Consider the following 13,637-nt stretch of genomic DNA (forward strand, 5'->3'; position numbering starts at 1 on the left):
CTTTAATCTCCATGCTATATATACTGTCCCTGTGTATTTAAATTGTGTTTATTTCTGAAGTCCATCCACATATCCCCCCCTTTATTAGACTGATTCTTCTGAAAAAATTATATCATTACCTGTTAAGTCGCTTACTTCAGCTGTTAAATTAACAGTAGTTAGTGGGGCAGGATACTGCAGGACTGGTGATGACACCTCAAAGCAGGGGGTGGAGAAGCAGTGGCTGCTGGGGTGTTGCTGCATATTGATCAGAGCTCGCTAGGACCTGTGCAAAGGTCCCAGCCCCAGAGCGACAGCCACTCTGCTGTCTTAATTCTTGTGCTTTGCACTGTGGTGCTGGGTGTTCTGAAATAATTTCAGAAAAATAATAGTTTTCTTGCCTTTTTTATTTTTAATTTTTTTTTTATTGTTAAGGGGAGGGGTAAAGTTCACTTGCTGCCCTTAAATTTTTTTTTGGTGACAAATACTTGGGTTTGACCAGCTGTGTCACCTTATCTTTTAAGTAAATAGCCTGGGTGTAATGGTGGCCTTTTCTAAGGAAAAAGGCATAAGATAGCTGAGGCCTAGGTCTGAAATGACTATGAAGTTTGGAAATTGGCTTTTGGTTTTTTTGGTCGGGGTTATACTTGAAACAGTGCCTTGAAGAGCAAAGGGTCTAAAGCATTTCTGCCTAGGTAATACTACTGCTCTGTTTCACCAATTCTGGAAACTGGCTAAAGGTGAACTGTGGGATGAATGGTGTCTCCTTGTTTATGGGGCAGATCAGCTCAAGATGAAGCTGTATCTGTTTGGGAAAGGAGCTAAAATGAAGGCTGGAGTTTCTGGATACTCTTCTCTGGGATGAGCAGTACCAGAGGGGAGTGCAGCAATTCTTAAACCAGCTACAGACTAAAAGCAGGGAAACTTTATGCTCTCTTATTATTTATATGCATTTCTCTTTGATAATGGCTAGTTGTATTCATTTAATTTTCAACTGGGCGGTTCCCCCAGTTGTTTCTTCCCCAGTTTTGTCTGTATACAGGATTCTTAAAGTTGTTTTGTGGCAAAATACCCATTTGCTGGGTTTATTGTTGTTTTTATGATACCTTGCATTGAAAGCATCATGGAACAACTTGTAACTGACTTCAGGCCTGTTACAGAAGTGAAGCTGATAACTGGCAGAAATCAGAGTGTTAACTGGTGTAGCTAAAGTAGAAGATCTGTTGTAAAGCAGGGGAGAGCTGAAGCTGGTTTTGAAAGAACAGTAATATGTACATCCTCTTTTCTGCTACTGGACTAGTTCTTACTACAGTATCAGCAAGTGTCTAGTAGAGCACTCTGCATAAAGCTAGGTAATACTTTTTTTTATTTTTTAAAGTAACAGCATTTGAGTCAGTTTGTGATCTTTCTGGAGACCCTCGTGGTAAAATGCCACTCCTAATACCTTGGGTTCAGACCCTGCCTGATGATAGAAGTTAAATAGGATTGGTTTCTAGATTATGATAGATCCTGACTGCTGTTGAGAGTGTCTGAGCACTTGAGTGGAACACACATGGGATATATTTGGGAGTGGTGGACAAGACTGTTAACTGTTCTTGGAATAAACAGTTGAAGCATTTCATCCCAGAACTACAGCAGTGCTGTGGCACATGAAAAGATTGATGTATAAGCCAAAGGTATAAATAACATTTTTCAAGTTGAAGTATACTGTCAAAGTGTTGAGTAGTACAGAGTGATAGTTCTTAAACTGTGTATCCCAGTTACAGAGTGAAATATTCTAAATAAATGTGAATGGTTATTAAATCATGTGCTTATTATATTTCGGTCTGCCTGATCTCAAACAGATTTGAAGAGCCTCTGGCCAATTTACTGAATGAACAACACCGGACAGTGAAGGAACAACTTGAGCAGTTGAGAATGAAAAAGTCCTCGATCAAGCCACCACAAGAGATAGAAAAATCAAAACCTCAGAATGAGAAGCCTCTCCAGAGCCTTGTTCTGGACAGTATGCAAAGAAAGAGGCTCCAGCAGCAAATGCAGCAGGTAATAAAATGTTATCTGGTCTGACCTAATGAATATTTGCTGTGTACTGCGGGGGGCAGGGAAAGCCCATGGTACAGCAAGTGCTTTGGAGTTCTTTCTTAAAGAAATTAATTGAAAAAGCTACATTTGAGGCTGGAGCTTTAATAGGTGATGTGTACATGCCTGATTCCAGTTGAATTGAATGTGCAAAGTAGAGCTGACTTAGTATCTGTATGGTTCTCCTGTGAGATAGCTGCCTTGGCCATGTTTGAATTCTGACCGTAATCTGTCAAAATCCTCCATTTTCACCAACTTCTTTATTATTTTCTAAGAACATTATTCTTGATGTAGTTTGGATTTTTTTTTTCCTCTTCCCACCACGCAAAACTGTGTAGAAATTCAGTTTGAACATTTAAAAAGCTGTCAGCAGCATAGATGAGAAGCTGTACTTAAGAAAATTTTTTCCATGTCCATACAAAATTCAAGAGGACTTCTCAAAATTTGAAAGTTCCTGTCAACTCGATTTCGTGAGGACAAAGTGCACTGGTTTTGTGTGAAGTTGATACAAGTCCTGCTGAGTAGTCGTTTCTTACTCTGCATCCACCATACGGTGTCATGCTTTGGTCTGTGGCAGCGAGGAGGGACACAGACCTCTCAAACACAAGCTGAAGGAATACATCTTGCATTAGACGTGTAGAGTACGTGACTTCAATTTTTCAGCTGCAAAGCAAGATGTATGGTGTTTGTGTGCATGTGGGGAGTTCCAGTAGCTGAAGTCATTGTTTCTTCAGAAACAATAAAGTCATTGTTTCTGAAGTGTTTAGTTAGGAAAAAAAATACCCTTTCTGTATTGATCATTATGGTATGAGACTTTGGCACAAAAGCTGGGAAACTGCCCTAAGACTTAAACAGATGATGTGTTCAAAGTCTGTGTAATAAACTTCCTGCCAGTGGATATTAAAGTTTTCTCTCAGTTTTCTATTGCTTAAAAGGTTTTTTTGTAGTCAGAATGTGATTGTTGGGGTGCTCAGGAGATATTTCTTGTGCCTCTATACTTATGCTTTCCAGTTTCTTGGATTTCTGATAGACTGAAAAAACCCATTTGTCTGATTTTATTCTTCAAGCATGTTCAGCTTCTGACTCAAATCCATCTTCTCGCAAGTTCCAACCCTGCTCTAAGTTCAGAGGCCAGTACTACCAGGATGTTTTTGGTAAGGACATGTCTAAAATCAGAGCTACATGAATTTTAATGATTGCTGGTCACTGGAGATATTTAGAGAGCTTTATTTAATTGATCCTATCAAATTCAGAGAGACTACCACGCAATAAAGGAACAGTGTTGTCAGCCTACTATGAACATGCTCAGTACTTGGAGAAATCATTCACGCTGTGCTGACTGATAACTGCTTTGAATTGGCATGCCTTTGTATTTTTTTGTTGTTTTCTTGGAAATACTGATAGTTAAAAAAAAATACGGCTTCTGTAATTAGTAAACATTCTGTGACCTTGAAAGTTGCTGGAAAGTGGGGGAATTAAAAACCACCAATTGGTCTGATTGTTCCTAGATTTGTAATGCTGAAAAAGAAGACCTGCAACAGTCTGCTTCTTTTATGCCTGTCACTTCACTAGCTTTTATTTGTTTGCATTATTGCATTACATGTATTTGTTCTTTACCTTCCAGTCTTTTATCTTTTTCTGTGTTTGACCTTGCAGAGCGAGCTCGGGAACTTTGCTCGAAGCTCTACGCTCCTTCGTCAGTCCTTCAGTCCCAAGTTTCAAACAATGTTCCAGCCATGTAACTTGAAGGGAGCACTGCAGCTCATTGAGGATTTTCATGCCCAAGTCCAGGTTGACTGGAGCCCTCGCAAAGCTGTGAAGAAGAGTGGTATGGGTCTGAAGGGATTTTCTGAAGCAGTATGGATTTGAAGGGTGGGAAAGCATTGACAGGGGGAGTTACTTCATGCTATGCACCCTCTAGATGAGCTATGGTTCAGACTGCTCTTTGGAATTTTTTAAATTTTGTGAGGTATTTTTAGATAAAACCATTCACTTTATTGACTGCCTTTTTGCTGCTTAAATTTGCAGTGCAGTAAAGCATCTTACATGAGCTGTTGACTTCTGTTTGACATCATAATCCTGCCATTTATTGTTCTGCAGACGACGTTTGGAGCTGCAGAAGTCCATCAAGGAACTATGAAACTGGAAATAATTGTTCCAAATGTGTTGGTTAACACTCATCAAGGAAATATTCCCCTCATTAGAGTGTTTTAGTGAAAGAAAAAAAGCTCCAAACTGTCAGTTTCAAATATTTGGTTTGTGATTTTTCTACTACCTGGAGAGTGACTCACTTGAAGTAAACAGAGCTTTTTAAATTTGTTTTTTCATTGTAGAACAAAAGAAAAGATGAAGGGGGAAAGTAATTTTAACTTTTGCTGATGTAAACTTAAGGGCAAAAACTAGGAAATATGCAAATTCTAAAAATGAGGGAGAAAGTCTCTTTTTGCATGAAAGAAGTAAAAGAAACGGCATTTTCAAGAAGTTGGTTGTGAAAAACATCATTTTCCGTGTATACCTCTATCCGTATCTGTTCATTTTTTTCACAGCCAATGAATTTCCATGTTTGCCAAAGCAAGTGGCTTGGATTTTGGCAACAAGGAGAGTCTTCATGTATCCAGAGTTACTGCCAATATGTTCCTTGAAAGCAAACCCTCCCCGGGACAAGATTATCTTCACCAAGGCAGAGGACAAGTAGGTGCTTGGAATCATTGAATAAAACACCTACAAATGAGGCTTCTTTGTTAAGGAGGATTCCTGGGATGTAGACTCTCGGGATATCTGTGTATTGTGCAACTGCACATCCAAATAGCGATCTGCCATACTGTCTAAAAGACTTTTTTTTTTTCTTTTCCCCTCCTTCCTTCCTTTTCAGTTTATTAGCTTTAGGTTTGAAACATTTTGAAGGGACGGAGTTTCCAAAGCCCTTGATCAGCAAGTATCTCTTGCCAACAAAAACTGCCCACCAGCTTACAGTACGAATCAAGAATCTCAATATGAATCGAGCCCCTGATAATATCATCAGAGTAAGTGATGTGTTCAGAGCATGGTTTGGTATTTTTCAGATCTGTGTGTCTGGTTGGGTTGTTACACAAGAAGAGATGTGCTGTTTGCTCCACGGACCTTTCCGTTTATACGCTGATGCTTTCTTAAAAGAAAATGTCATCCTTTTATTAGCAATGAGGATTTCTTCAAAAAGATCTTATCCTCTGTACTTTGCAAGTACTTACATTACTCTCTTGACTCTTTAGAGCCCAGCACTTGCAGACAGTCCGAGTACAAATGTGGCTTCGGTAATCCTGGCAAATTCATACATACGAACTTTTGAGTAGCAAAGCTCAAACCAAAGTGCTGTCTGCAGTCAGGCTGAAGGTCCAGCTGGCCAAATATCCTGTCCCCTAAGCTAATGGCCACTGCTGAAGAGAGATTAAGAACCAGAAACACTTAAGTATGCCTGCACATCTGCTAGAACTTCAGCCTTTATTATTCTTTTTTACTGTTTCTGTGGGTAGTACCTTATAAAAGTAGTAGTGATGAGAATCGCTCTGTTCACGTGAACACTTCTGCAGAGCACAGTCCTTATCCTACATCCTAGCAGGTATTGAACAGGTGATCTGACCGCAGTCATCTTGCGTTCTCTCCTGTCTCCACAACAGTACTATAAAAAGACAAAACAGTTGCCCATTCTGTTCAAGTGCTGTGAGGAAATCCAGCCGAATGAGTGGAAGCCACCTGTGGAGAGAGAAGAACATCGCCTGCCATTTTGGCTAAAGGTAGTTGCTGCTCTTCTTCATCCAGTATATGAGGTTTTTTGTTGTTTGCTTGGTTTCTTTTGGGTTTTTTTTTGTTTGGGTTTTTTTTCCTTCCTTTTTCTGTCCAGCCTAGGTCCAGAGCGAGTTCTTTCATTAGCCTACAGCTCTGAAGTCAAAAGGCAGTCTGATTGTATTGCATGGGAGCCTGTGTTGTCCTGGCTCTAGCTAGTAATCGTAGCAAGAGCAGTAGTATGTAGCAACCTGAAGTATTACACGCTACTCTTGGTGTTTCTCTGCCCAGCTGCAGTACAGGATTGAAGTTATCGTGGGCATAGTGCTTGTTGTCACATCCTTGTTTTACTACGGGGTGTATTTCTAATGTCTAGTTTGAGATGTTGATTTTGTTATTTAGCTTTGTTAATTTGTTAATCAAGAGAGCTTGACCCTCACTTTAGGGTTAGCAGTGTTGCCATCTTTTCCGCTGTATTACAGCCATGAGAGAGGGTGTGTTCTTCCCCCCTTAAAACTTCACCTTCTGAGAGGAAAGAAGAAAGCTGGGGGCTTGGGTTGGGGTTTTTCAAGGTTATCTTCACCTGCAGCGTGGCTGTTATTTTTGTTATACCGAAATGTCTCGTGGTTCATAAGGATTCTTTCTCTGAGACTCTTTGCACGAGGCATAGTGACCGTGCCTGCGGGTTGGTCTGAGGAAAGAATCAGACTCAGATGCCATAAAATCCAGTTCTCTTAATCACTTGTATTTCATTGTTAGTGAAGCTTCCTTCCCACAAAATCTTGTATTTACTAAAGGAACCTTTATAAAGTAATTCAGCTCCGGTGTTTCTTTCAGGCTCTCAGATTCTTTTGAAGGCCTTGGAGTAAAACTCATGAATATAAAGTAATATACAATAAGTATAAAGTAATATAGAGTAGTATGAAGTAAATAAAAACTGCTTTACTTTTAGAAGCAAGTTACTGTCTGTCACCTTCTGTGGTGCTGTTTGAAGGTGGTAATAGAGGAGTAGCCTGTGGACGGGACTAATAAGCTCTTGTTCCCTTTAGGCCAGCTTGCCCTCCATTCAGGGGGAATTGAAGCAATTAGCAGAAGATGCCAGGGAGGTGCCAGGTTCACCTGATGCAGAATCTGTCTTTTTGGGGACAGGAAAGGAAACTTCAGACACAGAATATGATGAAAAATATCCTCTACTCATGCCAAAGGGACTAGTACTGACCCTGAAGCCTCTTGCCAATCGATTCTCTAGGAGGGCGTGGAGGAGGCAGAGGTCTTCGGCTCTGAAGCCTGTCCTCATTCGGCCGAGCCCTTGTCTGCAGCCCAGTGCCAACGCTATTAACATCCAGAAAACTGTGAAGCTGTCCCAGTCAGAAGCTCCTCCCAGCAAAGTTATGGTTCAGATTCCTCGGCTAATCCAGCCAGCTACAGTGATGCAGACGGTGCCAGGAGTGCAGCCTTTGAATGTTCCAGCAGTGGTGGGAAGTGGGGATGCCTTGGAATTCCAGAACGTGCTCTCCACTTCGCATTCAGACTCCAGACAAGCTTTCTCAGCTGCTGTACCACCAGCTCTAGTGTCCTCAAATCCAGTAACTTTTCAGCCAAAATTGATGTTGCCAGCTTTGGCCGGAGCAAAAATACGCAAACCTTGTGTTCGTAAGGGATACCAAAAGAAGAAGGGGACAAAATCCGCCCCACTGATAAAGACTTCACCTTTGATTCAGCCATCACCTGTCATCCTTACTGTACCTGCTACCACCGTGAAAGTGGTTAACATAGGCAATGGTTGCAATATGATTCAGCCCATAAATACAACAGTTGGTAGAGGCACTCAGGCAATTCCAGTTACAACCTTACTGGTAAATCCATCCACTTTCCCATGTCCCTTAAATCAGCCTCTAGTGACTTCTTCCATCCCTTCGTTGATAGTCTCTCCTAACCCGGTTGGTCTTTCTGCGTCATCTGTGGGTGAAAATGAAGAACAACAGCTGAATCTGGTTCCTTCCTGCCCTGCTGGAAACAACAAAAATACCTACCCCACGGTGGAGCCCAAGGTCGAACCCCCAGAGTTGTACGTTTCATCCTCTGCTGTCTCCCCCAAGGAGGAGTGTAGTACAAATCCTGGCACTTCAGGTAATGGCAGTCAGGAAAATAAGGGTGATTGCTGTAGCTGGACAGTGGTAGAAGGAGACAAGAGCACTTCAGAGCCACTGTCTGTGGACCTTTTGCCTCATTTAGAAGATCCAGATGAAACGGTGAAAATTGAGCCTGAAGATTCAAATGATGCTACCAAGGAAGTAAATCCAGTACAGAAGAGGGATATTTTATGTGCTGAAGTGAAGGAGGAATTCATGCTGGATCTTGGCCAGGAGCTGAACGTGGAGGCTGCGTGTTCATGTTCAAATGACCCGAAAGAAGTTAAAAAGGAGCATACTTCGTGTGACGAGAAGGGAGAAGAACAACAACGGGCTTTGCAGTCATCTCCCCATGGGGAGCAGCAGATGGAGGCAGGTGTTGTTGCTGGACCCCCAGTAAGCAGTGAGTCTCCAAAGAATCTTTCTTATACAGCAGATGTTGAGGCAGAATTCAGTAGTCCACTAGGAAGACCAGAGGATTCGTCCAGTATAGATGGCCAGTCTGTTGGGACACCAGCTGGCCCTGAAGCTGGAGGAGAGAGAGAAGGACAAGAAGAGGAGGAAGATGATGACTTTGATGATTTTACACAAGATGAGGATGAAGAAATGTCATCAGCCTCAGAAGAATCTATTCTTTCAGTGCCAGAACTTCAGGTAAAAGCAAACAGAACTTTAACAAACTCACATCAGTGTCCTGAAACACCCTGGTGGCGTCAGGGCAAATCACAATTGGAATCCAATTGGAAAGCTGGGCTGTTAGCTGTGTAATAATAGCGTGGTGTTGTGTTGTTTTACACAGAAATTGGACAATCTGAGATTTTAAATCCAAGCCAAAGGAATATCTTGCAAACATGCAGATTCAGTTTCTGCTGAGTTATAAGGACTTCCTCAACTGAGGCTGTCCTTTAATAAAAAGTACTTTAAGTGAAAATTATTTTCCAGGTCACAATTCCAGCAAGCCTTTAAGAACTAAGATCATCATTAAGGAATTCTGTCTAGCTTAAGGGTTTTATAAGTGGCAGATTCTGAAATTTAATTTTGCGCGTGATAAAATAAAATCGTCAGTTCTGATTGTTGTTGAATTCTGTCCCTTCAGTAGAATCCTCTAGTTGGTCAGATGTTGATCTGTGAAATTGGCTGTTAGAATTATGCTGGAGTGAGCTAGTTGCTGAATGGCATTAAAACAAACACTAAAAGAAAACAATGTGATGTTTTGTTGTTGTTGCTTTCTAAGGAGACAATGGAAAAACTTACTTGGCTTGCAACAGAGAGACGTTTAAGCCAAGAAGGAGATTCTGAAGAGGAGAATTCCCAGGAAGAGAACTCTGAGCCTGAGGAAGAGGAGGAGGAGGAGGGGGAAGGAATAGAGAGTTTACAGAAAGATGATGAAATATGTGGAGATGTATCAGAGGAACCTAAATCTGCCTTCACATTGACAAAGACGGCCCCACAGGTGGAAGCCCACAGAACGACAGCAGGTGAGTCCTGGGGGGGTTGTTTTGACACAGCACGGGGGGAAATAGAGCTGCTCTCTGCATTAAAAGCAGAACAGTGAGGAAACTGTATCTGGGTTTAATTTCACTTAGTGTATCTGAGCTTAGTGATGCTTTCCATCTGGAAATTAAATTTTGCAACAGAGTCACAGTTCTGTAAAGACAGCTCTTACCACAGAAGCCCTTCTGCACCGAGGGGGTTTTTTTAGTCCATGTGATGCGTTTATGCTTCAAAAATTTGCAGGCATAGGGTTTGTGGTTTGTGTCAGCTTTAGTAATCCTTGATCTCTTGCTACTCAGAATTTCCCAATGCCTGTGTGAGAACAATATTAAATAGTCAAATCTTTGCTAAATTGAATTTTATTATAAGGTCATGTTGGGGAAAAATAAGTGACACCAAATAATACCTTAACAGAATCTGACAAGTGGTAGATGAATCTGAGCGGTGAATTTCGAGGAGGTGGATTTCAGCCCTTTAGTCCAACAGATCCCTAATCTAAAGGCGTAAGAATGTCGATGTAGCAACTCTTAGCATACTATTTCATTCCCTGCTGTGTGACACCAGTTATTAATCTGTGATGTTAACTCTATTCGTGTAAATAATAAGCTAAAATAATAATCTGCAAGTGTTAAGAGCCAGCTCTGATGCTCGTATCTGTTACCCACTATGATGTCCTTTGCCCCTGGTATCAGTAGCTGTATCTGTTGTTTCGCAGTAGATTGCTGGCTGAGTAACAGCTAGGATGGGTTTGTTGCTGTATCCAGAGATTTTTTTCCAGTCAGATGCTATAAAAATAAACAGCCAATTTAAAATAGGTTAGCCAGCCTGACTAGTGAAAAGTATATTGCTCCTACAGGAGAGCATAAACAGTAAACTCATCACTGACTCTATTTTCTATTGCAACGTCGATCTAGAACATATGAGGGATGTATGAGAAGTACCTGTACAACTTGCTTTGTGCTTCTTCACAGGAGAAAACATGAAAGCTCCTGGGAAGAGCAGGAGCTCCCACAGAACCAGAAATAAGAGGGGACGGGCTCGTGCTAGCAAAGATACATCTAAGCTGCTCCTCTTGTACGATGAAGACATCCTGGAGAGGGATCCCCTGCGGGAACAGAAGGATCTGGCATTTGCACAAGCCTATCTAACCAGGGTAAGCCAGAGCAGTCTGCAGCCCAGGAGTGGGAACATCATGAGTCCTCTACCACGGTTCATGCCTGAGCCACGTCACTGCCACTTCCAGCTGGGCATACTGGATCTGGTTGGGATGGAGTTCTCTTTCTTCATAGCACCCCGTATAGTGGTCCTTTACTTACTAAACTGTCTTTATCTCAACCGATGAGTTTTCATGCTATTGCTCTCCCTCTTCCCTCCCCTGTCCCTCCCGGGGGAGCTGGGGAGTGAGTGAGGGGCTGGGGGGTGCTTGGCTGCTGGCTGCAGTCAATCCATGCCACTGAGCCTCTTCTAATGTCACGGTCTTGGATTTGGTTCCCTTCTCTCTTGTGAGCAGTTCAGATTTATCTTTAAGACAGAGACCTGGCTGGCTCAAAACTGGAAGCACTGTGGAAATTCTGAGTAGCAAGAGATCAAGGATTACTAAATTAACTTGTTTTCTTCCTGGATGTTACGTAGTCCTGTAAAGGTCTGTTGCTCTTTCCAGGTGCGTGAAGCCTTGCAGCATGTTCCTGGAAAGTACGAAGACTTCCTTCGTGTTATCTATGAGTTTGAGATTAGCACGGACAAGCAAACAGCTGTGGATCTCTATTCCACTTTACAGAAACTGTTGCATGACTGGCCACAGTTACTCACCGATTTTGCTGCCTTTCTTTTACCAGAACAAGCTCTGGAGTGTGGACTGGTAGGTAGAACGAAAGGAGGAGACCAGATTTTAAGCAGACAGTGTCAATGCTTGTGGGAGTGAAAGAATAAGGAATTCTTCATAGGGCAAGCAAGGTAGACAGCTGGTAAATCGTTTGCCTACCTTGCTGTTTTATTAATCAGAATTGAAAAGTCTAGTGTTTGTTTTAAGTCTCATCCTAAGTATTACTGTGGAGAATCAGCCTTTCCCAGTTACGTTGCAGAACCTGACTGCAGAGCCAACACTGCAGATACAGCAAGTGGAACAGTTCCCTTGTCTCACAAATCAGCCTTCCACTTTGTAAGGTAGAGGGTTTCACCTGCTACATTCTTGCTGGATTTTCCTATCTTGTGTGCATATGGTTGAAGCAAAACTTCACAGCTCACGTAAGTATTGATTATAGAAAGTCTTGTTTCTCTTCCTCCACCTTCTCCCAGTTTTGCAGTGGATGTCAATACAAATGGAAAACGAATAGCAAGACAGGCATTCTGTAGCTTGCTTAAGCCAACTAGAAATATATTCTTGAACGTGAGGGGTGAATCTTTTTCTTTTGGTCAGTTTGAAGAGCAGCAAGCGTTTGAAAAAAGCCGGAAGTTCCTCAGGCAGCTGGAGATTTGTTTTGCTGAAAATCCTGCCCACCATCAAAAGATCATCAAAGTTCTGCAGAGCTGTGCAGACTGCCTGCCCCAGGAGATTGCAGAGGTAATCGGGCATCCAGGTCCCTCCTTTCTCTCAGAACCCCTGAGAATGCAGTTAGCTGGCCTGCTTCACTGCTCCTTGAGAGCACGAGAGTCGATCAAGTGTGATCTCCCTCTGTGGGGTGTGGTAGAGAGTTGAAGCTGCCTCTTCAAGAGGCTTTACAATTAACTGCCCTGTGCGTCTCCTCTCTTACCTCCACCGTGCTTTTATCACCTTGCAGGTGAAATTTTAGCTACAGGTCAGCCTAGAATTTTGGGGGGATATTTCTATGCTAATTTGATAGCTGGATGTGGAATGATCTCAAAACATTCATGAAGTAATACCAATGCAAGCATGAACTTCCATGCTGGAGGTCTGATACGCCTTGATGTTCCACTTGCTTTGAAAAATCCTCCTGAGAAGAATGTGACGACGTGGAATGAAACACTTATTTTTTCTGGATTTCTCTCTTTCAGCTGAAGACCCAAATGTGGCAACTGTTGAAGGGACATGACCACTTGCAGGATGAGTTCTCTGTTTTCTTTGATCACTTACGGCCCTCAGCCAGCCGCATGGGAGATTTTGAGGAGATCAACTGGACAGAAGAGAAGGAATATGAGGTGGGGCAATCTTCTCCCCAAGACCAGAAAAGATAAAAGCAGAGATACAAGACATGTTTGAACTTAAAGAATTCAAATTGAGGCTGCATTTCCAGAGAGAGGGAAGTAGCAGGGGGGGGATAGCTGTTGGTGGACTGAAGTAAACTTCTTAAAGTTTTAAAACTTTCCAATTTTTTTAGAGCATTTATGTCTCTTCTAACATAATTGAACTTCTCATGTCCTGGAACTGAGCTCAGTATTGAGAAATTCTGGGGAAAATGAAGTTTGATCTGCCGAAGAGCGATCATGATAGAGCAGTTCTTGTGTGTTTCTTTTTTTGTAGTTCGATGGGTTTGAAGAGGTGTCTCTGCCAGATGTAGAAGAGGAGGATGAACCACCCAAGATGCACACAGCTTCAAAAAATAAAAAACGGAAAGAGATCGGAGGCCACAACAATGACAAGGTGGGCCTGGGGTATCTCACTAATCCACATGTCTGGACTCTGAGCAAATGCATGCCCATGAGGGTAAATGTGTGTTCTCGAGAGACATGACAACAGCCTAAAAAGATGTGAAGAAAGGGGATTGAAACGTGTCCGTTGTGCTCTGCTTGCTAGCAGCATAATGGCTTTAGTCCTCCGGGTGTGTGCAGAGTGCCACTCCGCCCCTCCCGGCGCGCTCTGGGGGTGACACACACACACACACACCCCCCCCCGCCGCCAACCGTCGCGTTGTTACCGTGCACGTGTGTCAGCTGGAGTATGTCTGTTTCCAGGAGGTCGAGTGGGTAGATGGGATGAAGGAATGTTCATGTTCCTGCCATGAAGGCACTAGCGATCTCAAGCTAAAGAAAAGCAAAAGGAGGACCTGCAGCCATTGTAGTAGTAAGGTTAGTTGATAGGCCAAGTCACTGGAGTGGTGAGTGGAACGTAGAGCCCTGCCAAGAGTCCCCCTGTGTCCGGCCTCGGGCCTCGTGTCTCCAAAATAACCTGCTGAGGAAGAAAGTAAATCAAAAGATGAGCAGTAATGTCTCCCTCTTCAGAGCTCGGACTGCACTGCC

The 13,637-nt window shown here is 42.6% G+C and overlaps 1 protein-coding gene across 11 annotated transcripts in view; it reads left to right on the forward strand.

Annotated features, from left to right (window-relative positions):
- GON4L (gon-4 like) overlaps window positions 1–13,637 on the forward strand; it is a 30,474-nt gene that overhangs the window by 11,796 nt on the left and 5,041 nt on the right. For 5 of the 11 annotated variants that reach the window (XR_012626749.1, XR_012626748.1, XM_074853531.1 and 2 more), the window contains 14 exons: window positions 1,824–2,022; window positions 3,126–3,212; window positions 3,715–3,886; window positions 4,605–4,749; window positions 4,931–5,081; window positions 5,712–5,828; window positions 6,867–8,603; window positions 9,184–9,427; window positions 10,415–10,596; window positions 11,086–11,301; window positions 11,860–12,003; window positions 12,456–12,599; window positions 12,922–13,041; window positions 13,353–13,466. Coding sequence is in view for 9 of the 11 variants with exons in the window: in XM_074853531.1 (XP_074709632.1) it covers window positions 1,824–2,022; window positions 3,126–3,212; window positions 3,715–3,886; window positions 4,605–4,749; window positions 4,931–5,081; window positions 5,712–5,828; window positions 6,867–8,603; window positions 9,184–9,427; window positions 10,415–10,596; window positions 11,086–11,301; window positions 11,860–12,003; window positions 12,456–12,599; window positions 12,922–13,041; window positions 13,353–13,466 (3,772 nt within the window). In the remaining 2 variants the exon portion in view is untranslated. Of the gene's footprint in view, window positions 1–1,823; window positions 2,023–3,125; window positions 3,213–3,714; window positions 3,887–4,604; window positions 4,750–4,930; window positions 5,082–5,711; window positions 5,829–6,866; window positions 8,604–9,183; window positions 9,428–10,414; window positions 10,597–11,085; window positions 11,302–11,859; window positions 12,004–12,455; window positions 12,600–12,921; window positions 13,042–13,352; window positions 13,467–13,637 lie in introns of those variants that run through there. The other 6 variants (XM_074853532.1, XM_074853534.1, XM_074853536.1 and 3 more) reach the window with 5 other exon arrangements.

The sequence above is a fragment of the Strix uralensis genome, chromosome 32, assembly GCF_047716275.1.
Source record: "Strix uralensis isolate ZFMK-TIS-50842 chromosome 32, bStrUra1, whole genome shotgun sequence".
Lineage (NCBI taxonomy): Eukaryota > Metazoa > Chordata > Aves > Strigiformes > Strigidae > Strix > Strix uralensis.